General features: G+C 38.4%; 3 protein-coding genes across 12 annotated transcripts in view; 1 reads left to right on the top strand and 2 right to left on the bottom strand.

Moving 5' to 3' along the window:
- lef1 (lymphoid enhancer-binding factor 1) overlaps nucleotides 1-3326 on the top strand; it is a 70797-nt gene extending 67471 nt beyond the window's left edge. For 8 of the 10 annotated variants that reach the window (XM_088626072.1, XM_088626082.1, XM_088626009.1 and 5 more), the window contains one exon: nucleotides 2074-3326. In XM_088626072.1, the coding sequence (XP_088482198.1) occupies nucleotides 2074-2153 (80 nt within the window). In that variant the 3' untranslated portion in view covers nucleotides 2154-3326. The remainder of the gene's footprint in view (nucleotides 1-2073) is intronic. The other 2 variants (XM_088626063.1, XM_088626039.1) reach the window with 1 other exon arrangement.
- Nucleotides 3327-6605: 3279 nt separating this feature from the next.
- Nucleotides 6606-15310, bottom strand: hadh (hydroxyacyl-CoA dehydrogenase). Its single transcript, XM_088626173.1, has 8 exons — nucleotides 15066-15310; nucleotides 13038-13166; nucleotides 11570-11727; nucleotides 9954-10080; nucleotides 9144-9233; nucleotides 8521-8593; nucleotides 7906-8022; nucleotides 6606-7053 (listed from the first exon to the last, which is right to left on the bottom strand). Exons 1-8 carry the CDS (start codon nucleotides 15180-15182, stop codon nucleotides 6935-6937), a joined length of 930 nt encoding a protein of 309 aa, XP_088482299.1. The 5' UTR covers nucleotides 15183-15310; the 3' UTR covers nucleotides 6606-6934.
- Nucleotides 15311-15838: 528 nt separating this feature from the next.
- cyp2u1 (cytochrome P450, family 2, subfamily U, polypeptide 1) lies at nucleotides 15839-23482 on the bottom strand. The gene is made up of 5 exons (XM_088625985.1): nucleotides 22846-23482; nucleotides 21858-22511; nucleotides 20711-20872; nucleotides 18468-18635; nucleotides 15839-17399 (listed from the first exon to the last, which is right to left on the bottom strand). Exons 1-5 carry the CDS (start codon nucleotides 23297-23299, stop codon nucleotides 17206-17208), a joined length of 1632 nt encoding a protein of 543 aa, XP_088482111.1. The 5' UTR covers nucleotides 23300-23482; the 3' UTR covers nucleotides 15839-17205.
- Between the last annotated feature and the right edge of the window lie 3762 nt (nucleotides 23483-27244).

Raw genomic sequence — 27244 nt, 5'->3', positions numbered from 1 at the left:
AAGATGTAGCCAATAGCACGCTATTTTGTTCAATTTTATTACTTCCTGCTGCTAGATTTTTTTTTCTGCAAGCAAATTTTCAAATGTTTTTTTCAAGCGTACGAGTTTGAAAGAGACCCAAGCCGAGGGGAGAAGAGTGCAGGCAAGAGAGCAGCACAGCTGCGACCCTTTGATTTGTAGTCGGAGATGAAGGCCACGATTGAGAACCGTAGGGCCGGGCCAGTTATCTTAACCTCCCACACTTCAAAGACAGCCCGCCGCCCTGGCCAGGAGAAGCCAGCCCTTGAAACAGAAGAGTGTTTCATTTCCTCCTCGTCCAGTCGGCATTCCTGAGTGCTAATGGGGAGTAGCTCTTGAATCCCGGCGTTTGTGTCCGAGAGGCTGTGAAGGCCTGGACTGGCGTCCCCCCACCCCCCCTCACAGCCTTCTTCCTCGACAGGAAGCCCAGTGTTTTCATCTGAGGCCGAGAGGAAAAACCTTCCCAGGAAGAGCCGGTCAGAGTAGGGCTTTGAAATCCTGGGATGAAAAGGGGAGAGGAGGTAAATAAAAGCGACAGGGTGCTCTCACCGGCACTGCCTGCCCCGTTTTCCGCGGCTCGGGGTCAGCTCTCCCTGGGAAAGGCGGCTCTCCTCAGCCTCTTTCATCCACATGTGGCAAAGCCGTCTGGACGGGAACTGAGGAGGGGTGGGGGGTGGGAAGTCGGGAGGCTTTCGCTGAAATGTCAAGAAGTAGAGATCGAGTTTCGGGTTCTCCCAAGCGACTGCCTGAGCACCGCTTTGGTCTTTGTTTTTGGTCTTGCACAAAGCTTGGAAAAAACACAATTTTGAATTACAAAAGAGTTTACTGTCAATACCGAGATTTCTCCTTTTCCCTGGAGTTTTGAAATTGTAGCATAATTTTGCATATTGGTAAGCAAAATCTAATTGTATTTTGAATATTATGATCTGTACTACCAACCCTCTGATGTCCTTATAACTAAATTAACAAAGTATGGCTGGTTTGTGAACTTTCTTTGTGAAATTAAGCTTTTTAAATATATTTTATATACAGTATATAGCGCACATCACTTGCACTAGTTTACAACCCATGCTGAAACAAGCTTCAGTACGTATGAATACATGCTTTTTGCCGTTTTAAAACTATTTTTGGTTGCATAGCTTTTTTTTGCTTAGGGAATTTAAAATCATCTTGCTTTGTTGGTCTGCTTTATTTCGGAAAGCTGGAAATGTGAGTTTTACTTTCCCCTCTTCTCTGTATGGTAACTGCCAAATATTCAACTGCAGGGTAGCAGAGATAAACATTAAGTTAGAAATTGCACCACAGTGGAGGAGATTACCTTATGTGTCAGAGTGACCTGCAGACTACAGAGATGAAAGTTGTATCTATATAGTGTTAAACTTGGGAAACTGTCAACAGAGACTGAATGCAAAATGCTAGATACCAATGAGGAGCACAACCTTGCAGTGAGAGACTTAAAATGAACTTCCAGCATGACTGGCAATCGTCTTAAATGGCTCATTCCCATGGGTTTGTTTTGTGCTTTACAGACCACCGTGAGCTGCAGGTTTTTGCCAAGGATACAGTGTTTCTAGTTCATACCGTTCATCTGAATAAACTATAAAGACTGTGGTTATCTTCAGAGTGAATATGCTGCCATTCTACAGATAGAAACCGTGCTGCAGAAGTAATCTTTCTGTTAATTTCTGTACATTTTATTTTTGCTCTAACAGAACATCTGTTTATCTATAAAGATTATTATTACTATAGGAACACCAGACCCTATGGTAATACTATGGTGCTGTAATGGGAACAGAAGTATCTTAATATACTGTCTTAAAAAACCTGTTTTCTGTGTGATCAAAAAGTATTAATTTTTTGTATCTCCACAAACCTCCTGCACATAAATATCTCATCAGAAACAGACTGAAGAACAATTTTGCATGCTCGAAGTCCAGTAAGGGATGTTCATCAGCTTTAGAATTTGGATTCTATGCAGCAAATAAATGAGGACTGTATTGAGTTGAGACTGTTGACTGTAAGCTTGGCTTTAGTGTTGTTCTCTGCTCTTCCCAGGAGGAAAACGAAACACTTTCTCCACGTGCAAAGCGAAGGCAGCAGCTTCGGGGCCCCTTTTAGAGATGGAAGCCTGCTAGACCCAAATGGCCCAGTCCACCCCAAGAGGAAACCAGAGCATTGACAACGTTCTTCATCCTGCAGTCACTGCTTTAGAGACACTGAACTGTAAAGACAATCACACTCTGACCCTCACTTGAACACAGTATGCACACAAAAAAAACCCCAACAAAATATCAATGTTCTCACAGCCACAAACTCGCCACCTGTTTTGAAGAGTACAAATTCCTGGATTCTCACAGTCGCACATGCCTGTGTCTAAGCTGTTTACGAACACCTCAGTTTTTTTGTTTTTTTCATCCTACTGCCCTCTACAGCACTCCTTCTGCCTGGCACACTAGATATTTTTATCCACATTTGGCTAGAAAGCATGCCCCCCCCCCCTTGTTTTCACCTTGGCACACACCCTGTTCAGACTACATTGCCACGCAGAACATAGAGGGATCATGTGTTGTCAAGGAAACGGACCTCAAACCTCTGTTAGTTAAAACAAAATGGTGCAAAAGGATCAATGCCGATTAGTTTTTTTGGGGTTCAAGTTTATTTTGAATGCTTTTATATTTTAACTTTTAAGTTTTAATTTCTTGGTGTATATTTTCAGTGGTTGTTTTTGTTTTTATTTTTTTATACGGAAAATAAATAAGCTTTGGAAACAGGAAGGCCATGTTTTTTGTTTTTCCTGTTGAAGCGTCTTGCAGAAATGAGAAAAAATAAAGGCTTCTTTTGATAACTATTTGTAACAAATAGTGACCTCTCAGTCTTTGTCAAATGTACATTAGAGCTCAATACGTGTACTTTTTTAAAAAGTTGTCAAGATATGTCAGTTATACTTTTCTTGGTATTTTTGCAGGTGATTATATGAACAAGCAGTAAAAATAGGCAACCAGAAGCCTATATTTTCCTTTCTCAACAAACAAATGGAACAAATATATATATATATCCCAGCACTTGGCAGTCTATTTTATTGCAATGTATTTGTCTTCTGTTTCTGGTAGCTAATAGTGATCTTATGCCATTTCTACTCCATGCAAGCATTTCTGTAACATTTTTAGTATTAACTGATACATTTTTCCTTTATTTTTGAATCACTGTCAACTTGGGATAGCACTTTGCTTCCAAGTGGTTACATTTTAAATGTGTTTAAACATATTTTTGTTTTTTTAAGAAAATAAAAAGACAGCATTGACTGAAAATTGAGTCTCTGTGTTACAGTTTTTAACAATGCATTGTCAGTACAGTCTATCAGGATAATTACAGTACTTACAGTAGTTTACTACATTTTGATTGCCAAAAGAAATGGATGAGAAATGTGTTTTGTGCAATCGTTCCCCATTATTCAAAACGACCACATGTATGGTGCCTTGCAAAAAAGTTCTTCACTCCCTTACAATGATGTCACATTTTGTCAATTTGCATAATGAATAAACATAAGTGAATGTGTTTTCAATTAAACATTGAGTGCTCAAACATAATTTAAGGGTGAAAGAAGTGAAATGTCTGCAGGAACTGCAAAGAAAAATGTTGATTGCATAGGTACAGTATTCATCTCTTTTTCCTCCAACAAATGATTGATGTTAACAAATGATTGACACAACCATTGTGATGAGCCTTGAGGACATTTGATTCCTGCCTTTTGCCGAGAGCATGAAATAATGTGAAAACTATCGGCACTCCTTATAGTTATTTATTGTCCACATGAACTATTGTAACTTGCAACTTCAATTGTACTATGTGTGAATGAAGAGGTCATGCATTTAAACAATTTTTCTGTTTTCCAGCATCCCACACAATTCATGCTAACTGCCTCTGCATTAACTGAACTGCAGATCTGTTTTTCACTTACAGTACAGGAGCTACTGCACACCATCTTCTAACTTGGAATCTCACTCAGAGCAGCTCCTAAGAAGAGTACACACTTTTAACCATCTCCACTGAATTCTGACTCCTTAATTACACTGCAGATGCAGCGCAAAAAGAACAGGCAGTTCATTTCTGAATGACCTTAGCTGAAATGTGGAGATGACTTCAAAGCGCTGAAGGAACAGTCATTTAAATCTTGATGTAAATCTGCTGTTTGGTCACATTAAAGATAGAACACTGAGTATAGATCTTTCCTTCCATTCTTCTACCTCTCCCACTCAATGTATTCAGTCTCAGAAGGATGAGTTGAATCAATTATAATTCACTTTGCTGTGCTGGACAAACGCAGATTAGCCAAACCTCCATGTTCCTCAGCTCTTTTCATCACTTAATATGGCACCTTTGATGCTATGATCTTGCCCTCAGCATTGTCTTACAAGAATACTTATAAGTAGAGAGGCGTTGCAGGTTGACAGATATCCCTTTAGCCTTGGTCAGCTTTCTTCTGCCATTATAAAACAGGTCTCCGAGCTGTTTCCAGCCAGCCATCAAAGAGAATACATTTTTGAATAATTTAAAAGCGTGTGTTAATTTTGCGCTGTTTCTTACCTACAGATCCCAGCAAGGCTGCAGTTATCACATGGTGAAATATCCTGAATTTTACTACACTTCTTCACAAAGGTTTTTTTACCATTTTGAGATTAAAGCCTCAAAAGCAGGACTGGTCAATATCATGGGTGGTCTGTCCTTCCACAAGTGAGACATCCAGCAATTAGAAATGCCACATAAGGAACAGCTTGAGTATGGGTAACTGTTGATTGAATTATGAGCAGGAATGGGAAGGGCAATTAAATTCTCATCATGACACTGTGACAGACTCAGAGAATGTGCTCATGCCAAAACATATTGTTCAAGGCCTGCAAGTACTTAGTTTTCAAATATAAATATATATTTTTTTAAATGTGTTTAAGGCACAGTTACTAGGATGACTAACCTACTTTCAAACATCTATTTTTTTATACACCTACAGGTTGGGACAGTACAGTTTCAAAATCCAAGTTTGTAGGTTGGTACAATTTTAAATGACCATTTGTTAGAAAGAACTAAAATAAGTTTATTAACTGATTTTGCACTGTTATTAAATAGTAAAAAAGATACTATTACAAAAAAACTATTTATTTTTGAGATTTTCTCCTCATACTGCTCTGTAGTATAAAAAGATCTGTGTATGTAGGCCAGATATATTTGTCTTACTAGTCTAAGGTTCACCAATACAGCAGTATGCCTCTTAGCTTACAAAATTTTGCCATATTTTGAAAAGCACTGTACTGGATTACTTAATATCACATTTAACCTACTGTACAAAGAAAACAATCCTGTAAAACAAGAAACAGGCTATGTAATAAGTACAGTAATAGGAAAAATGATCTGTATTTGGCTATGTCCAGTGGTACTCACTTCTGTTGTTCAGTTTGTCTCCTTAACAAACTGTATTCCTCCATCTATGAAGGGTCTGCTAAGGACTGATAAGGAAATGGAAGGAAGAAAATAGCTTAATTAATGTAATTATGAAGGGCCAAGATGGAACAATAAACAGTCTGAAATAAGGCATCCCAGAGCATGATACTTTTAACCTCTGATCTGGGGATTACAGTGCACATTTCAAGATCTCTGCATCTCCCCTCATCCCACCCTCTGGTTCGGGCACCTCCCCAGTACCAAAGATATTACTCCTGTTCCAACCAGTGACACACGAGGCCATCATTTCAGAAAGTGTCATAAAATGAGGCAGATGTTTTTTTCATTCGTCATTTTTTAAAGAGCTTGTGCCAGACAAAATCAAATTTGCCAAAGTGTATCAATACAAAAGGCATCTCTGAAAAGTCGTAGAAGTAATTAGTGATTTCACAAAAGTCACAAGTCAGCATAAACAAAACCAGATGCTTAAATCCAGTTGAGTCAAGGACCTGGCTCTGCTTTTATTTGTGATGCCACCTCGCCCTCTTGTGGCCCTACTCTCCAACTGCATCTTAATGACGTTTCTTATTCTACCATAGACTACATACTGTTTAAAAGGGCTTAGTCTCACTTATTGAACTAGAGCCTCACACACCATTAACATACTTTGAGACTTACAACAACACATACACCAATTTAAGTGTACCAATCTATATGCATATATTGGTGTCAACATTTTTAGATGAAACAGTTTATACAAAAAGGCAGCCTTTGATAAAGACCACTAAACTAGGAACATATTATGTTTTACTAAAAGACTAAAATTTACTACTGTCTTTTTGGGCATTCACTGCCCTTCAAAATCTTTAAAACTTAAATGCCAGAAGAATAAAACAATAAGAAGCTGGTAGATTCCTTTTTGTTCAGTTGAGCTGCTATTGACTAATAGCTTTTCCCGCAGACCTGTACATTTCTCAACCGAAACTCTGCTCAAATGCAGAAGTAGCCCCACAACAACGAAAGACAAAAAACGCATAACCAATGAACACAGAAAGTTAACTTCAAATGATGAGTAACCCCCTATGCTTGAGAAAATGTACCAATTCACTAAATTAGGAGTCAAAACATAAAACATGTTAGGTGGGCAACACAAATATCTTCAACGAACCTTTAATGACACAAACACCTGCAAAAACATCAGTCACAAAGATGACATCCAGAAGAACAACAAAAGGCAAAGAAGTTCCACCACAACAACATGTTTCATTTTAGAGCTTCAGAAGGCACCGAGGCTGCACCTGAAATTTCCTAAGTGCGACAACAATACAACCTTCGAATGCATAGCGCAACACACCCCCTTCAGATTCACAGCACCTTTCACATTTTACTTTCAGTCGCTGTCCCTTTTCTCTTTCCAAGCCAATGTCAGCGTTCTAAAGGGCGGAAGAGAGGCGGCCCCTTAGCCGTTATGGAAGGCCGCCTGTTACTTGTACTTGTAGAATCCCTCTCCAGTCTTCTTCCCCAGCTTCCCTTGCTCCACGAGTTGATTCAGCATGGGGCTGGGAGCGAATAAGGGGTTGTCTGGATCCCTTTCATGCCAGCCTGCAACACAGAACCACAACAATTCTCAGAATAAAACCGAGAACAATACACATTTTTAAGCCCTCCTAAATATTACTGTGGGTTGTTCTGCAGTTTTGAAGGGTTCAAGAGCATCACAAAGTGACATTTTTGACATATATATCCAGCCATTTTCCAAATCGCCGAGCCTAACCCAGCAAGCAGCGGGAGTATGGGACACCAGTTCATCGCAGGGCACGGGCACGGACCAGGGTCAATCTTACAAGTAGCCAGTTAACCAACCAAAATGCCTTTAGACTGTGGGAGGAAACTGGAGCACCTGGAGAAAACCCACAAGAACATGGAGAGAACACATTCCAGGTCTGGAATTGAACCCAGGGCCCCAGCGTTTAGATAGATACATATTTTTATTTTTCAAATGTGGGAAAAAATGTCCACTTCGTTCATTACTTATACATCTAGAGTAACTAATGTGATCATGGGAGAACACACATTGCACGCCAATTGTACCCCAGGAATTGAACCCAAGGCCCTTGAACTGCAAGGCAGCAATGCTAACTATTGTGCCACTCTGCCAGCTACACACAACTTTTTACAAAAATGTCTTGGTTCGCAGTTTGTTCTTTCTACAAATGAAGTCTACATATTTATTGAACAGAGAGACTGTTAACAGTGAAAATTAGAGAAGTAATTCAAACCTGCAGATTCCAGAATTTAGAAAACAATTAAGGGGGTAACCTTCAAGGCAGAGGAAGGTACTTGGATTTGAAAGTGAACAAGTTATTAATTAATCATACACTGTTATATTTTAACCCTAACCCCCTCGCAAAAATATTAACTTTCTACAACTGCTCCCCAACAGATTATACTTGCCATCGATGATAAATTTAGAGGTGTCCAACCCAACATAATCCAGCAGCTCAAAGGGGCCCATTGGGTAGCCAGCTCCCAGCTTCATGGCAACATCTATATCCTCCTTTGATCCATGACCTTGGGAACAGAAGATGGATTCAGACTCACATCCCACGATACTTCACTCATTCTCCAAGTGTAAGCATTAATAAGATGCAGCAGTAACGAAGATGAACATTCTGTACTTTCCAGGTTAGTAATTAGCATTAATTCTGAACAACATACCCATTTTCCTCTCATTTTAAGTGTTCTGTGCGTCAATGAACGGGTGTTTATCATTTTAATTTTTGGTCCGTATAGAACTAAGAATGCCTTATAAAGGAATGTTCGTAAAAAGTCACTCTATCATTAATCGGTACAATGCGAGTCATTTAGACTATCAGCGATAGGGAACCAACATTTTTATATAAGCAGAGAACAAACTAAATATTTCAGTTTTTAATGTCTTGGCAGTTTTACACCTACAGCAGGATAAGGAACAGGTAAAAGTTTATTTCATGCTGAAAGGAAAAGAAAAGAGATGCAACATTTCACCTGTAGAGATTTCTTCAGGTGACGCCAGAATGACAGATTTACCTTTCTCATGTAGCCTAATGGCTTCCATCATGTATGGAACTAGCAGACGATTCACAATAAAGCCAGGAGTATCCTTGGAAGAACACAAATAAACATGCTGATGAGGTTTGGGATAAATAAAATACTTCTAATATACATTTCCAATAAAGCGAACATGTACCAAGAACAATTTGTAGAAGCAGTGTACACTAACAAACCTATCATTGTTTTTAAACAGTGGTGTTAATTGATGTAATAAAAAGGACCTGCCAGTCACACTGCCACTTAAGGCCCTGATTGACTAAACATTAATACTGGCTGATCTTCCAAAATACCAAAATCTCAACAATAAAAAACAAGACAACTGAAGCATCAGGTGTGAATTATTTTGGACAATTAACATGGCTGACTGTTAAAACACTTAAGTTCTTTATCATTCAAAATTTGTGGAAACTTTAAACTGTAGTAGAACCAGTGTCTTCAGACATGGGGACTAGGCAGTACTGACTGCCAGTATTTCAATGTGGGTGACTTTCATTCTCACTGCTCTAATCAAAAATCCTCCACAGCCTGCAGCATACTTATGAGAGACTGCTCCCTTCTGTGATTAAAAACCAATAATACATATTTAAAGAAAACTTTACTTTGCAAGAAACTGGATGTTTCCCCAGAGCTTTGCTGAATTCCAGAAGAGCGTCAAAGGTCTTCTGATTAGTCATTGGTGTTCGAATGACCTATATATAAAAGAAACAAATATTAAACAGCAACTTCCAATAAGACATTCAACAACATTTTAAAACATAGACTTAGACATTATCAATTAAAAATAGCCCCACTATGAGCAACAGGCTTCTCATCCACTATCACATACAGTACACACTGGTTTAATGCTGGATTAACCCGTTTGAAATACTGTGATTAGCTATTGCTCAAATCCAAAACGTGAAAACAAGTCTTGCCTTTCCTTATTTTAAGACATAGTTAAGATCATTTAGTTAACCAGGAAGTGAACATGTCATGGGAAAACAAATTTGCATTTACAAAAGATCACCTAGATCTTAAGAGTGATATACAGTGTCTATAGTGATGCATTTATGGTAGCAAGTTTGAATGAAATACCTTGTGCCTCAAAGACGCAACAATGAACCCAGGGATGAACCCATGACCATCCAGTCCTTAGCCCAGAGCTCTAGCAATTACACACCGATTAAAAAAATACATCTCTCCCTTTTGTTTGCAGCACTCTTTGCAACAAGCAGGACTTTTAATATTTATGTCTTTGTCTTTTACTACTCTCCTTTTTGTTTTTGCTCAGAACAGCGGAGTTACACTTTTCTGTTACAACTTCTCAAATGTGATCACATTAAAGATCGGGCAAATGGACATCAGTGGTCCCACGGCAATACACAGCAGAATGATGCTGACTTCCTACACTGCTGTGACTGTGCACTTACTTCCACAAGTTTCATTAAAGGCACCGGGTTGAAGAAGTGAAGTCCTCCAAACCGGTCCTGTCTGGAGGTTGAATTGGCTATGTCAGTGATGGGCAGCGAAGAGGTGTTGCTGGCAAATATAGTGTGACTGGAAAGAAGAAGGAAGGAAACAGACATCGTCCTGTAACACTCTCGATAAAACAGCTTGTAAACGTAATACCTGAATGATAAAATCTTAAATTCATAACCAAAGATGCACAGTGTAAGTTTTTGAACTTGCATTGCTTTTTGAAAAAACTAATTTAACTAGAACCTGTCCAGGTCCTACAATAAACAGCTACTGAAAAAGAGGACAAACAGTGGCGTAATTTCAACAACTTTTCAATTGGTCATGATTTTTAACATTTTTTAACATTCATCTCTTCAAAATTCTAATGGGAAACACTAACTATTGTCATTACAGCAACAGTTAATTTGCCTTAACATGTTACCTTAGAAGTGTTAGTGTTAGCCAAATACAGATTTAGAATACACTGTATATTCATATTTGATTTGACTCTCAATTACCTGTCTGGAATCTGTTGTGAAACCAGGTCATGAAAACAGTTGCTAAGGTCAAGTGAGACATTTGGGCTATGTTGGGTTAATGGGTCAGAAGGTGTCAAGCGGTTCAAGTCGAAAGCTGCTATGAACTCAGTTGACTGCAGCTTTTTACATAATCCTTTCCCTCTTAAGAACATAAGAAAAGCTACAAACTAGACGAGAGCTCATCCTGGGCAGCTTGTTTCAAACTTTCACAACCCTCTGTGTCAAGAAATGCCTCATTTTGATTTTAAATGCACTACCCTATAGTTTCCATTTGCATCCTCTGGTTCATTTTTCATTGTTGATTCTGAAGAACCACCTCTGTAGTTTTAATTGCTCCAAGACTAAAAAGTGAATTTTGCCTGTCAGTGTACGGCATTCCTTGAAACCAAAGAAGTGGATCTGGTTGATCTTCACTGGACTGATTCCAGAGCAGCAATATATTTTTGTAATGACCACTACGGTGCACAATATTCTAAAGGTGAATAAAATTGCTACTGGATAGCAGACTTTTAACACAACCCCTTGATTTAAATCGCACATTTGTAAATGTATATCTTATATTTGTTCACCTTTTGCTTTCCCTTCTTGTCTAAGTACAAATGAAAATTACGCATGGACACAAAAACCCATGTTTTTTGCACTGATGGTTTCTTTAAGCTCAGCCTTTTTTTATTTTATTTCTATGGTTAATGTTTTATACTCCAATAATTATGCCCCCCCCCCAAACTGAGCATTTACCCCTTATCTTCGTTTTTTTATTCCTTCACCAGTTCACAATCTAGATAAGAGCATTACTTGAAAGCTTACAGGCTCCAATTTGAAAATTCATCCTTCATGAGGACCTTAATAAGCAGGCTTCTGAAAATCTAACTGTACTGAATACCACGGTATATGTAAGTAGATTCCTATGGATGTTTTGGCCACTCATAAGAGCCCTTACCACTGTGAGAATAATAACTTGTACTAAAAATTTTACAATATGTTTAACTGTACAATAACAAAGGGAAAAGCTGAAATATACACTTTCTAGTAATATAATCGGGACTCACTCTGGGGCAAACTTGTCTAGCCCACTGAAGAGATCCTGCTTGATTTTCAGGTTCTCCACAATGGCCTCTAGTACCAGGTCAGTGCTGTGAATCACTGATGCAGCATCTGAGGAGGTGGTGACATTCTTCAGGACCTTCTGAATAAACTCTGCCCCTGCCTGGGAAACCCCAAAACAACACATTAGTGAAGCAGAGAAATCGCAGCACTAACTCTTCTCCTACAAGGAGGAAGAGAAGAACTTGAGTCTCTAGAGCAGGGATGGGCAAACCTGGTGGCTGAAGTCCAGTACGCCTGCAGGCTTTCATTGCAGCCACCCTCGTAATGACCTAAATCAGCTCATTATTTGTCCCAATACCACCAGTTTAATAATTTCTCCAGGCTTTACTGGTCCGGGTGTTTTTACGAGCCATAGAAAATCTTCAGTTACACTGGCCCACTGACCAGGACTGCCCATTCCTGGTCTAAATTATTGCTACTTGTGAGGTGAGAGATATATATTCTGTTGATAACTTCTCAGATTTGCTACTTCATACTTATAAACCCAGGTTTGATGAACACATACTCGGGAAAGATAGGGATGAACACTAGCAAACTACTGGGAGCCTGTTTTGGGAGACTGCTGTTTTACCTGCCAAATATCCAATGGCTACACGAGGTAGAAAAGTTTAAATAAATAACAATGTGAGCTGTGCCAAGAATATCAACGTGTAAGTTATTAGGCAGGGAGGCATGATGGTGGGGAGCATTGCTACTTAGCAACGCCAGGCACTGTGGGTTCAATTCTGGACCTGGGGTGCTATCTGTGTGGAGCTTGCATGTTCTCCCTGTGTTCCCTCCCGGTGCTGCAGTTTCCTCCTACAGTCCAAAAACACACTGGTAGGTTAACTGGTTTCTGGGAAAACTGACCCTAGGTGTGAGTGTGTGCGTGCCTGCGTCTGTGTGTGCCCTGCAATGGACTGGTGGTCCTGTTTGGTGTGTATTCCCCCTTGTGCCCGTTGCTTGCTGGGATAGGCTCTGGCTCCCCCACAACCCTAAACTGGAACAAGCGGTCAGAAAATGGAAGGATGGTCGGTATTATTCATGCCAGAAAATCTAATTCCACTGGAAGAACTCTTAAACAATTGTACTGTACATATACAAAAAAAATACTACCGTTATTTTGTGCATGTCTGTAACAAGCTACCTAGTCATGTGGTCAATACCAACATTTCTCTCAGGAAGCCTATGGAAGAGACCCTACAATCAAATAGCTACCAGAAACCAAATGTGCCCAAATGGCCTCTTGCTTCCAAACTGTGCTCTTGAAAGATAGCCAGGAAAGAGTTTTCTGTATTGCTAAGAGTGCAATAAAACCTCTCTCTACGCGTCAGACACAATTCCTAGAAAAGGACTAGACATCTGGATATCAATGCCTACATTTGGTAACTACTGCTTCTCTCTTATTTAATCTATTTAATACAAACTAACCTCAGGTTTGTCTGCAAACTTCTTCTTGGCAATTCTCTTCAGGCTGTCCTCAATACCTTTGGTGGACTTCTTTAGTATATCTTCTGACTGGTCCACCAGCACTACAGAGTGGCCTGTTGATGCAGCAACCTAAAAGTACACAGAATTGTTGGAAAATCATCAAAGAACACCAACCTCAACAACAATAATGATGGCTAAAAAAATGTATTAGACACCTCCGTTTCAAAGACGGTGTTCTTTTAGGCTAATGGAATTGTTTACAGTCCACCAGAAAGAGCACCTGGCTTTATTTTCTCCAGGTATACAGGCAACAGTTGTGAATCTTCATAACACTCAAAAAGTAACATTTGAACTTGAATCTGAGTTATGTGGTACAGCAGCACTGGCTAAAGGAAAAGAAAAGATAGACTTCCCCACCAGGAGGGTGATTAGTACAGAAAGATGAACCTCATATTGAAAAAGAACTGGATCCCATCTATAACGAACAAACATTAATTTACATGCCCTGCCTTGGGGCTGTTTTACATCCTCTGGTCCTGCTGTGCTTGTTAAAGTTAAGGCATTGAAGAATGGATAGCAAAAGCATAACAGTATATTTTATTTAAAAAAAACTCTCTCTCCATTCTAAAATGTTTCTAAGGTTGGTCACTAAAGGACTTTACAAAGGTATAACAATTGAAAACAAAGCTCCAAATGTAGTAATATATGGTTAAGGGAACACAGAATCAATTTTCTTAATTGGCCATTAATCTCCAGATCTCAGTCCAACAGATTTGAGGGAGGTACAAATGGAAGCAGTTCACAAACTTTTTGAACGGTGTGCAAAATCTGGACTGTAAAACTGTCTTCATTCCTTTTACTCTCCGTGAACCTTTTTAAATTACATTCATTTTAAAGTCTCCTAAGTAACACTAAAATGTTTTCCTTATTTAGGGTTTTAGCTTCTTATTAATTGTTGACTTTTATTTGATCATTTCATTAGTTTACATGGTGAATGTTACACATAGGCCCCAACTTTTCAATATTATCGGTTGCGCTCGACGAACAAAGCAGTGGTGTACACTGTCGCACCTGAACAAATCAAGCACCGAATTAAATATTAATTAGAATAAACAACATGTTTAAGGAAAATATGTCCCTTTGCATAGAGCTCCTGCTAATGTATTTACAGCTTTCCTCCTAAATTAAGAAACTGTATTTTTTTTCAGGCACGTAAAACCACAAACGTGCAAATGAAGAGCACTTGCCATCAAGAACTACCTGTAACTGAAAATCATCATGAGGTCTATACACATTTGATACTGTTGTAGTAAACGACAGTACTACCGGTGCGTTGCCAGCTTTTCTGTATGTTTTTGCTGATACCGGTGACCCGATTAAGTAGGAATTAATAATTCATGTTTTAGATGAAAAAAACTGAGGGGCGTATCAGCAGAGATAAATCTGACAAAGTCAACTGCAATACAAATAACTTTTAAATGAAAAAAGATCGCAGAGATTTAACTTTATATTTAAAATCCGCTTCAAAGATACGGTAAGCGTCACTTCTCCTAACCCAATTTATCAAACCAAAGCATCAACACGTGAAATCAATTTGAAAAATTCACATTTTTGTTGACTGAAAGATAACGAACTAAGCACACTGAACGGATAATATCAGTGATATGTCCGCATTCTCGACTTTTCAAGAAACTGAACTGCATAAATACGGTCAAAGAAAATTGGCAAACAGCGCTAACCCATGTTCAACTTTGACACACTTCATTTGCAAACTTGCAGACGGTGCACACAGATACTGTAAAATCACAAGAACAAATACCAAAACAATTAATTTTACAAGTGTATAACGGATCAGGATATTACTCAAATAAGAAATCGTAAGCAGTTTTCTTATGATAATACTGAATCACAACACAATGCAAGGTACAGCGGTTACAGTAAACTACACACTGCATTGACTGCGAGGGGCCTTATAAAAACGAGCTTCCCAGCTGCTGCAACTTCAGTTCGGTTTTACTGTAATTTTACCTGCGCGATTCCTGCACCCATCAGCCCGCCGCCGATAATCGTGACATGTTTTATAACGCCACTTCTGACGGCGGAGGAAGAAAGGCTCCTTATGATCTGGTGAGTGACAAAAGCCATGATTTCTTTCAAGCGCAGATGAAGTGAAGGCTGGGCCGAATCCTGCTCTGCAGCGCAGACAAACCGCACTTCTCCGCCAGCCGAGACAGCGCGCAGCGCGGAGGAGTGGGAAGGTCAGACTCCGGGCCCTGGTCACATGAGCGCACAGCCGCGCAGTTTGGCGACCCTTAGCACACAATCTAGTTAATACTTCATCGGATTAACCTATGTCATTTCATCTGTAAATATCCAAGGTACAGGAACCTGGATGCGTGCATTGGTAATTTCACACACAAAAAAATACTTCGCGTAGCTCTGTCTGATTTTGTGTATCTTATATTAAAAGGTTCTTTTGAATACCTGTTGTACGCAATGCTAAAGTGAAAATTTCATAACAGTTATTCTAGTCTAGAGTTTTCAAATACATTATTATTAATACAGATGTCAATTTTGCTCATATGACCACAGGCTTAGCACTAGAAGGACGAAGTTGTAAAAATATTAAACCTCTTTGTAAATACTCACCGTGGGAAATTGCTCGATTCACTGTAATTGTCTGGAAGGGCTTGCTGTCGCACTCAGAAAGTAGGAGGACGGTCGATGGTGACAGCTGCCGACATTTTCCTGTCATAATCTTGGTTCAGAGAATGCTTTCTTAAATTGTTAATCAAGTAAAATTATTTACCTTTATTGTGCAGTCAAAAATATTTTATTAAAATAATTTTTTACACATCTGTTAAACAGGATCTTCTCAACAACAAAATTTTTTTTAGAATGAACAATGATTTGTTTGTTTTTTATTTGAGAGGTGCTTAAGTGCTTGCTTTGAAATTGTCCCAAAAGTATGAATTTACCTTTGGTATAAAAAAGTGCATTTAATATGATAAAACCTGGAAGAAAAGACTGCACAGGTTTTAGTTTAGGTTTTTGGAACACTGCGTGGTACATCAATTCGAAGTCTCCACACATTATTTACTCATAAGCATTATTGTTTTTTTTTTAATTCAGCAGCAAATACAATTCAGAAGGAAATCTGAAAGTAATTATCTAGCAAAACAGTATAGTAGGAGACATCATATTTACGCCTGTCATTGAATTTCTTCACCACTAAAACAGGTTATATGATTGAACTAGAAAGTTAATTGATATAGCAATACCAGTTTCAAGACACAAAGTTGGAATGATGTCTCCTTCCACATCTTGATTGATTGTAAATGCTTTTTCTGAACTACTCATCAAGTACTATTTTCAAACAGAAAAAAACATTCCCATATAACCACTTATTTCAGAGCAAGTGCTTAATCTTCTGCTCTGATATGCACTGTACAGTATATATCCTTGGAGCAATCAAAAGTATAAACTTATCTAAGGTAAGTTAAAATGTCTTGCCTGTGTACCCAGGTAGTCATCTGAACTCAATATCTCAATTTTGTTTGAGCATAGATTGTACTTGAATGACAGATCAATTATCAGGCACTGATATTGGTTAGGACTCTAATCTGTAATGGGTTATGGGTTCAGATCTCAGATGGGTCACTTCTATTTTAACCTTAAACATTTACATTACATGCTTCTGTAAAATGCCCAGTTGTATGACAGCATTAGCCAAAATAATGACAGATATTTTTGCGATATTTCAATCTAAAAAAATTAATGAAGGAATACCATAAGTGATGCTCTATTTTAAACCAGAAAATACATGTGAGCTAGCCCATCACATATGTAAGAGAGGCACCAAATGTAGGTTTTTTTCAGATACAAAGTTAAACCAAGCTTTTTTTTCCTGTGGTATGAGTATGGAAGATTCTGCTGTTTTGTTTTTTAAAGGAACAGGGATTGTCAACAAGACAGTGTAGTCAGAATCAAAATGACATACTGGAACTATGAAAACCAAAATTAAATGTCTTCTTTCTTCTGGTTTCTCTTTTGGGCTTTCTTCCATCGTCAGACAATTGTGTGTGCTGCATCCCTGTCCAAAAACAGCTCTATTTCAACACAGGTTGAGGTTGGACCATTATATTAATGTCTTCATGCTTCATGGTGTTCAGTTGGACATCTTTTGACGAGGAATTATGCAGATAGTAAAAGGACATGGAGCCAACGTCAGGCCAAACCTTCCGTGCATTGGTGGTGGGGGAACCCCGTGTGGGAGTTTGAAAGAAAAGGCCTGCATCAGGTTAGAAAACAGCAAAAAGAGCTCCATCTTGGCCAGCTGCTCACCCATGCACACCCTGCGGCCTAGAGAGAAAACAAAAATCACAGCTTTACTATAATCCCCGTCATCTCCACACATAGCCAGATAGCAGTGGTACTGTATATTGCAAGCAGGCAGCCCTCCTGAGTTCCAGACAGGTATGAAAGTTCCTAAAGAATCCATTTCTGCACTTTGCATTCAAAATTTACTGACGTGCTGCAGCAAACAAAATCATTGCAATATACTGGAAATTTAATACCATATGCTATGTTTTCCGAGTCTACAGGGTGCAAGTGTGTTGCTAAAGCCCTACTCCCTCAATAGATGTGTTTAAACAGACATACTCTGGAATGAACAAACTGTCGTTTTTTGGCAGAACTGGTTTATAGCAAAACATTGCAATGTTTTTAGATGACACAATATACACCTGCCCTTCACTGTTATAGACCACTGCAGCACAGGAGATATCGTACCACAACGATTTCAGAAAACAAATGAAAATGCATTTAAGAGACGTTTTACTGATTTAATTTGAAAAAGATGGAGATATTGCTCTACCTCACAAACCACATTCCCATCTGGACGTGAACATTTTTTTAGTAAAGAGCAGAGTGTCTTATTTTTCTGACATTTAAGCCACAGGATTAGTTGCTCCTTTTGTGGAAGTTAAAAAGCATTTGTGCTACTGCCAAACACAAACACCCTCCTTGACACAAAAATACCTCTCCACATTTCAAGCTATAAGCTAACTTACTTTCTTTAAAACATAAAAATGATATAACATTAAATTTTCAAACTGTGCTGGACCCAGTACCTATCTCGACAAACAAGGGCACAATTCCACTCACTTTGTGTACCAATTACTCATTCAAAGCAGCTGTGTCTCATTTTGCAGCTACTCTCCATTGATATTAGCCAGCCATCTTATCCAACACACTCCACACAATTTGAAAGCCTCTGATCAATAAGGCTGGAAACCAAACCAGCAATTAAAAAATGTGTCACTTTAATATTCTTGATGCGTTTGTAACTGTGATCCAAGCTTGAAAGGTGCGAGCTGAATCACCTGAAAAATCTTTCATAACAGCAACTCTGAAGTGTGAAAAGATTACCTATTCCAAATGGGATGAAGAATTCTTTTTTAAGAATTTGTCCATTTTCATCCAGGAATCTTGAGGGATTAAAGTCATCAGGTTTTTCCCATACTGTGGTATCTCGGTGCACAGACCAAAGGTTTGGAACAATCACAGTTCCTTTTGGGATTGTGTATCCTCGGAAGGCTATATAAAAGCAACAGTAATGGTATAATGTACACGTTAGTATATATTGTATATTTATATATAGAAACAGTGGTTGTTAATTGGGGAAACAAGTTAACACATGGACAGAACAGATGACATGAGGCACATCTGTAAATAGTGATTATTGTTGTGAAAGTGTAAAACAAACTGTCACATCACAATGTGGACACTGTATTTTGTAAGGAGATCTGAAGGCACATAAGATTTTGTCTGGTCTGATGTCCTGATTAAAATGTCAATTTAAAAAAATGTCTTGTGAAAATGTAAGATGACATTTCAATTCAGAGGAGTTTTCAGGGTGTCTCTTATTCTCAGCTTCAATACTGCTGGTGAACGATCACATACTACATATTTTTGTCACATTAATTCTGAGGAATTATGGTTGAAAACCACCTAATATTGTCAGCAGACTTCAACGTGTATGTATAGAAAGTAGTCGCACAACTGTACACTTGTTTGTTTTATGATGATTTATTGGGGTACCAAATTATAAGGAGGTAGAATGGCATAGTGGGTAAGCCTTTGGACTTATAACGGACAGGTGTGGACTTTACCTGTAAAACGTTCAATTTTAGGTTTGATTCAAATATAGATCTTTGAAATTCAAAACAAATTAATCCAGTAGGTTACTGGTTTTAAACTGGCCAATATAAATAACAACCCTACATGAACTATACGTTTAGTATAACTGATGACATCGTGTTTGTGTTTAAGTAAATGCTGTGTTGCATTCACAACCACTGCTAGAGCTACTTATACTGTAAGTATTGTCAAACCATGGCATGACATGTTTCACAGATCAGAATGATCTGAAACAATAATAGAAAAACCAAGAAGACATTAGTTGTCATTCCTCTGCTAATTGCTGTGCTGCAGTGCACCATACCACACCACTTTAGCACTGTTCGCATCATGAGACTTTTTTAAAATTTCTGCAGTCTTTTCTTATGCCTGATGTGTTAATTACATCTATTAAAGACTACTACAGTTGAGTACATTCATAAACAAACTTTTATTAATTAAACTGCTTTATTTACCATTTTTTCCCCTGTCTTCATTTTTTGGATTACTAGATGTTTGTTTTTTCTAAATGAAACTGATTCCTCTATACTTCTTCCGTAATTATATTTGTCTCGGTAAAATGTAGCTTCCTTATTTAGGACAACCTGCTTCTGCTTTCATGCTTACCCTTTGGAGAGTAGAATTGGCTTCCTTACCTATCCAATGAAAACTGGATGCACATTTAGTATTTTTTACAAACTAATCACTGCAATCCAAGTTGCACCTAGATTTGAAGGTGAAACAGCACTCTATAAAAACACAGCCCTGAGTTACCAAGATTATCTGAAACAAGACATGGTGGGATTCTGGGATCATTAACCTTAGCTAACAGAATAGCTCGCATGCCCACTCATCTGTCATATTGCTTTTGTTCATATTTAAAATATTTTTAAGATCAATACTCAGCAAAGAGGCTGGAATGAGTTAAAAAGATCCAGTAGTTTCTTCTAAGAAAAATGTATCTGCATATTTGCAAAAGCTACAGGAGCTGACTCATAGAGATCATGTAGTAACCTATTTCTATATATCCTGCATTCTGCCAAACAGATAATTCATCTGGAAAGTTTACTGTTCAGTCTCCATTATTTGTTCATTAAACAGCCCCAAAATGATCAAATCTCATCTGATGTGCATCAGAGTAAAATGCCATTTTGTATCATAATTCCAAATAATGAGGACATTTTCAAAATGTTTTAGATCCTTATTTTGTACACAGGGAAATGTAGACAAAATAGAAAAAAAGAAATGGCATGCAATTACAATAATACGAAATGTGAAAAGAGGAAAGCAACCCAGAATTGTATACATTTTTAGAATTCCAAATGACAATTATAGGTTACCCAAAATATTTCCATGTTACAGTAATGAAACTCAAGGAAAATGTTTGCAACTTTGTGAAACGTTTTTTTTCTTAGTAGCCTAAAAAAATTCACCCTAAATTTCTCACAACGGCTGTGAATTAATATTCCCAAACCTGACTGAAGAGTACTCACATGTGTTTTCAGAGGCCATGTGTGGTATAGACAGAGGCACCACGACCGTCATTCTCTGTATCTCCATGATTGTAGCCTCTGTGAAGGGCAGGCTTGGCTTGTCAGTTAGTGAAGGGACTCTGTCCGGCCCCACGACCAAATCTATCTCAGCTTGCACCTTTTCTGCAAAAGAAATACCAGGAATAAAGCATGACAGTACAGTGCATGAACTTTATATTTATAATAGGAGCAGTTGGTATGTGTGCTACTAAGTAGTTCCTCACTCTAAAGCCACATCAAATTGGTCTCTCATCAACGATAAGGTGAGTTAGCAAATGATAATGTAACCAACACAGGAATCTAGTACTAATGTAATGTAATGTTTCTTTATTAGCCCTATACAATTTCTTGCATTAGGAATTCGTCTTTTCACATACCCCAGCTTTTCTCCATGAGACACAAACACACAGACAGGGAGAGAAGCCTGGGGTCAGAGCGCAGGGTAAGCTTTGTATGGTGCCCCTGGAGCAGTTGGGGTTAAGGGCCTTGCTCAGGGGCCCAACGGAGTAGGATTCCTCTGCCGGCCGCGGGATTTGAACCGGCAACCTTCCAGTCACAGGCACAGATCCTTAGCCACAGAGCCACCGCTCCGCCCCAAAATACTAAATAGGCACTGTTGGGGAGAGAGGAGAATTGATGAAGATGTCTTTTAATGAGAAGTTGGCTCTTTGTCTTTTTGCAGTTCCTGTTTTTCATGCAAGCTGGTTTTCTACTAACCACAGGAAAAATGTAAAAACAAAGACAGCCCTTCATATGCTAGTTACAGCTCGTGATTATACTGGGATGCAGCTGATTCACATGACTTGGAGTCAATGTCATAAATTATGAGGAGAAATCGGCCTATTCGAAATGAATCGAGAAAACATTACAGTATAACTCAGAACATGTTCTAGAAATATATAATGCATATCCCTCAGTTCTTGAAGGATTAACAAAATCAAAGTATAATTATATATTATATTCTGTGGGTACCTTTTAAACTAAAAATACATTAGGATAGGATACCAAGTGCAGCAAAAAAGTCATTTTTATCAGAAAACTTGTAACCACTCCACAGCTTTGTAAATCTTTATAATGTTGCTGGGTAACAAAGCCTGTCTTTCTATACCTTGAATGTGTGGGTACAGAGACATATAGAGCAGGCTCCAGAGTAGAGTATTGGTGGTGGTGTCAGTGCCTGCGATGAACAGGTCCCCGATGATGTAGAACAGGTAATCTTCACTGAAACTGGTCTCTCCTGCTCCTCCGCCCTGCTCCTGCAGCCGAGACATCTCCAGGAGGTACATGTCTATAAAGTCACGGGGATTAGCCGGGTCCAAGCTGGCTCTGTGCTGGGCGATGATAGCCTTCAGGAAAGCCGTGATGTCGGACTCCACCTTCCTGAGCTCGCGAAAGGGGCCGAAAGGCAGGTAGTAGAGCCAGCGACAAACGTTAATGAGAAAGGCAGGGCTGTTGACGGAGATCTCCAGGCCCCTGGACATGAGGCCCAGCAAGGTCCTGAACTCCTGGTCGTGGTGGTGGAAGCGTCGGCCGAAGCTGACCGTGCAGATGACGTTGGAGACGGCGTTGCCGACGATGGGAGCAGGGTTGAAGGCTTCCCCAGCGTCTCCACTGAGTCTCAGCATCTCCTTCTTGATGAAAGCCAACTCCTCCAGGATGCAGGGCTCCAGACTCAGTTTGCCCAAGCCGAAGTGCCGGAGGGTGGAATGACTAAACCTTCGTTGCTGCCTCCATACCGAACCGTAAGGTGCAAACACTATACCTGAAATAAAATAGCCTCATTTGTAGTCACACCTTCTGTCCTCCTCCTTAAATGCTTTCAGTTACAGGTATGTAATATTAATTCAGAGTATGAACCTATAATAGCCAACCATACTGTCCAACTCAAGTTTTTTTAGCTTTTATTATTCGACAGAGGGTTAGTCGGGATGGCGAGTGCAGGGAAATGACCATTAATATAAAGACATTTGCTGTCAAAATAATCTGGGTTATCTGTTATAATCGCATTTGAAAGTTACTGCATGAAATGATTTGGGATCAGTGTAATATCTGAACTAATGCACCTGACCTCCAACATGGCACTTCGTATTTCTTACCTTTCTGCTTCGTTACGATCGTAACGAGAGGAACATCTGGTCTGTCAGAGAACACGTGAGAATGATTAACGAGTGCGTCTCTGACTACCTCATAGCCCGTTAGGATAACTATCAGCTGGTTCCCAGCGAAAATGCTGTAGATGTTTCCGTAAACCCTGGACAGCTCAGTCAGCAGAACATGGGGAGAAAACAAGACCGATTCTTTCGCTTTATTTTTGTCGCCGCCGGCCTTGAACTTCCTCAGGATAAACTCCGGGATGAGAAAAAAGCCAAAATTTCCTACCAGAGGCCAAGGCTTTGGACCAGGAGGGATATTTGAGGATTCTCCGTTACTTCTCAGCCTCAGAGACTGCAGCACAAAGTAAACGAGAATAAAAACAGCCGAGGCCAAGCCAAACGGGAGCAGCCAAAGGCGCTGCTGCTCCAGCCAAAACTGCATTTCCGTCAGCGACATGAAGTTGTTCGTTTTGAACTACATTGCGACTCTGCTTATCTGTCGTCAAATTCAGCAATAGTTTTCCACCAGAAAAAGTCTGTTTCTGCGACAGTATTGCTGTCTGGAGAGTAAACCCAATTTCTCTGCTTACGCATGGTACTCGTGTCAACAACATACAGTCCCTACTTCGCTATTGGCTCTATTGTCAATGTTGGTCGGCACCCTTCTCCCGTAAAGCTCGCTTTATTGGTCTGTAGGCTCCGGTTACGTCACTGCAAACAAATGGGCGTGCTAAAATATGAAATAGTAAAAAGTGAGCTTGGTAAGGCTGCCTATGAAAAAAACAACAACTGTTTGTTATGATTAGGATGCTTCATTTTCACTTCTAGGCAATGTTATATAAATTGTTATAAATGTAGAAGTTAAATTATGGGATGTTATGCTAAAATTGTCAAATGCATTATTAAGACTTAATCTGCAACGTTTGTGTACAGTTTTGACCATTTACTGTAGAAATATAAATATATACATATTTCTACAAGAATATATATCTAGAAGAATATCAAGAATATATACTTCTTCAACCTACTTAGCCATGTTGCTGAAGGTGGTAGACAGACTTAAAAGAAACTGCTCAATAAGCAACTACTAGCATTCAATGGCTGAAAGACCTCTTTGTAATTTCCAAACTTTATCTTCATGGTCGGTTTATTACCTGTAATAAATGTGGCCTTACAAGAAGAGTGTGTTACATTTGTGCAATTGTTAAATGTCTGTCACAACAAAAAAAACAATAAGCAAGCTGAAGACCGAAAACATTGAAAAGAAACTTTGAAATTCAGTAATGAAGTTAAATTTATGCAGGATACTCCAGCTGAATGTAGTGTAATGTCCGCTAATATTAAGCAAGCAAGTTACATTAACTGGGTCAAGTTGAAAGTCAGTGACGTAACCTGGCCAGAATTTCCATAAATGCTAACATGAATTCAGACATGAGAAATCTTACATTCTTTTTTCATGTAAGTTAACAATATGCACCAAGCATACCAGGACAGCCCTGTTTTTTATGATTTTCTTTAACTGGATATTATTGTTTTTAATAGTTTTAAAAAGTGCTTTTGGTCTATTTTAGATTCTTAAGCAATTTAGTAAATAATTTGGACCACTAATTTCTAGATTTGGATTTACATTCTCTTTGTATGAATCTTTTCTGTGCTTCAAAGTATTTTTAAAATGCTGCCATCACTTCTCTTCTGATTTTAATTGTACCTTGGACCATTCAAATTCTCTTCAAAGGTAATTATTTTATAATCTCAGTTTCATAAAATATCTCTTGTCTCATTTTTCCTTATTCTGTAATAATTGTTTGAAACGACTAGTTAAAAACAGGTGTTTCCTCTAACAGTTGCTCAGACAAACTGTGAGAAAACGGTCATTATCTAGGTCTACCATTTCCGTTTCAGTTTTTAAAAATCTCTGATGGGTATCTCTAAACAGAATCCAGATCATCTTTATTCACCAAGTATATTTCATGTAGAGTACAAGGAATTGACTTTATGCACTTGGTGCTACAAACACATTTCACACAAACCTTATTCAAACAAGATAATAGACATTATCAAGACTGTGAGCCTACTGTATAACTGGAAATTTTGGTGAAGGAAAAAGACAGCCCCAGGAAAGAAGAATAATGGGTGGCTTTTAATAGACCGGTAGTATCTTTGTGAGGTAAGTTTATGAAACAGGTGGTTACCTGGGAGTGGACATCAGCAGTATTTTCTGCCATTTTGTTTTGCTCTCTAATTGTACAATCTGTCAACTGAGGGCAGATGACAGCCAATGACCCTCTCCCCAGAGTGTACAACACACTGCAGTTTACCTTTGGAGCAGGCAAATGCATTGCCAAACTAAACGGTTATAGAAGCAGGTCAGAAAGCTCTCAAAAATGGCTCTGTGTTAGAACTGTTTGAGTGACACTGAAGTTTTTCAGTTGGTACAAAAAGTATATTTTCTACTGTTCATTCTTTGTGCAACTGGTGATATTCATGTCCTGTTTAAGGGTGTTGGAGTTCACAAAAACATAATAAAATATAAAACATAAAAAGGAGACAGGTTTTGGAGAATGTTTCTGGAAATCAACCACCATTTCCACTGTTCTAAGGGTAATAAGCTCCAGATGTTTTTGAGCGCATTAGTGATGAGAACTATAGGGTGATGTTGTCTGCAAACTAATAATTTGGTGTACAAGAAATTGATAGTCTGACAAAGAAGGGACTAGCCACACCCATTGCCTTCTATTTGTGAGAAAGCTGAAAATCCACTGTCAGGTGAAAGGTAGAACATTCAGCTGTAACAAAAAAATATTGTGAAGGAGTTCTGGAATGATAGTATTAAATGCAGGGTTAAAATACTAAAACATTCTAGATGTTGCGAAATGTAGTGACAGCCCATGTTAACAGCATTGTCCACTGACTTGCTGGCCCTATATGCAAACTGTAGAAGATTGGGAAGTGAATCTTTAGTTTGGAGGTAACAAATTATCATATGTTTGAATTATGAGGGAATTATTATTATAATGGAAGTAAGAGCAACTGGTCTATAATAATTAAGAATATAGTCATATATAGCTAAAGAAGCTATTTTGTCCTTCTTTAGCACAGGAACAATAATGGAGGTTTTAAAGCAGGTGGGTATCTTACTCTGATGCAGACTGATTACAATTTATCACTGAACACCAAGACTAACTGCTCTGCACATTGCTTCAATGTAACAGTGGAGACCAGGTCAAATCCAGCAGCTATCCTGCAGGTCTGCCTAGCAAAGAGCTTTTGAACTTTACTGTCTATCATAATTAAGGTCTACCATCATAACCACTTCTTAAAACTGATATTATTTCTTGTTACATTAAGTAAGGCTGTATTATTAAGTTCTTTTAAATGCTTAAATACAATTTAATACTTTTAAATTATTATAGCATACCACCAGCCTTCAAGAACTAATCCTTTAATATGTTCATGAATACAAATTTGGATCTGTTGATGTGCATAACATAGGATCAATTGTGTCTCAATACAACCTGCTAGGGTTGTTGTTGTTTATTACCTTCTAGGTATGTATATATATATATTTTGAAACTAATTCAAATGATTATTATACTAAAATGTAAAATCAATAAAAAAATTAAAACAATACCTATTAATTCCATAAAGTTAACTTAAAAAGATTAGATAACTTTTTTACATTGTTTATTTGTCATATCGTAGACAAAACTGCAATACATAATTCTGAAATAGCTAACATATTTAGCAAAAAAATAAGATGTGTACCAAATGGTATTATCTAGAGTATATGGTTTCAAAACAGATTTGAAAATGTAAATTAAATAAGAAAACACTATAAGAAATATTCTGTGAACATAAATCTTGTTTATTTTATCAATATACTTGTGTACATTTTGTTGAAGATCTATAGAAGGAATTTCTATAAAACCCTGAGAAGCTTTGTCTTATTTTTGTGCCATCTACTTGTTGATCTTGAAAATAACAAAGACGTCTACCACAAGATGGCGGTATTTACACGGTTGTTAGCGATGCATCGAAGAATACATCACTCATCAGCTTTGTGTTCAAAATGGAATTTCTATAGGACTTAGTCGCGCTGATATATTCGCAGTAACAATCTCTGTACTGTACCGTACTGATATCTTTGTACGTTACAGTAAATGTGGTATTTCAACAGAAGACGTTACTTGAATTTGATATGTTAAGCCTTTCTGCTGCTCTAGAATCATTTGAGACAACAGAGTGAACAAAAAGTTACGTTCCTGTCCTTAATGGAACAACGTTTTTCTGACGTAATTCATAGATGGGGATTATTAGGAGGCCATGATTGGTAAGGGCCAATGGGAAATTTGGCCAGTACACCATAGTTACACCCCTACTCTTTACAAGAAACACGCTGGGA

The sequence above is a fragment of the Lepisosteus platostomus genome, chromosome 1 (genome assembly GCF_059453375.1).
Source record: "Lepisosteus platostomus isolate fLepPlt1 chromosome 1, fLepPlt1.hap1, whole genome shotgun sequence".
Taxonomy (NCBI): Eukaryota; Metazoa; Chordata; class Actinopteri; order Semionotiformes; family Lepisosteidae; genus Lepisosteus; species Lepisosteus platostomus.
This window is presented reverse-complemented; position numbering and strand designations above follow the sequence as displayed.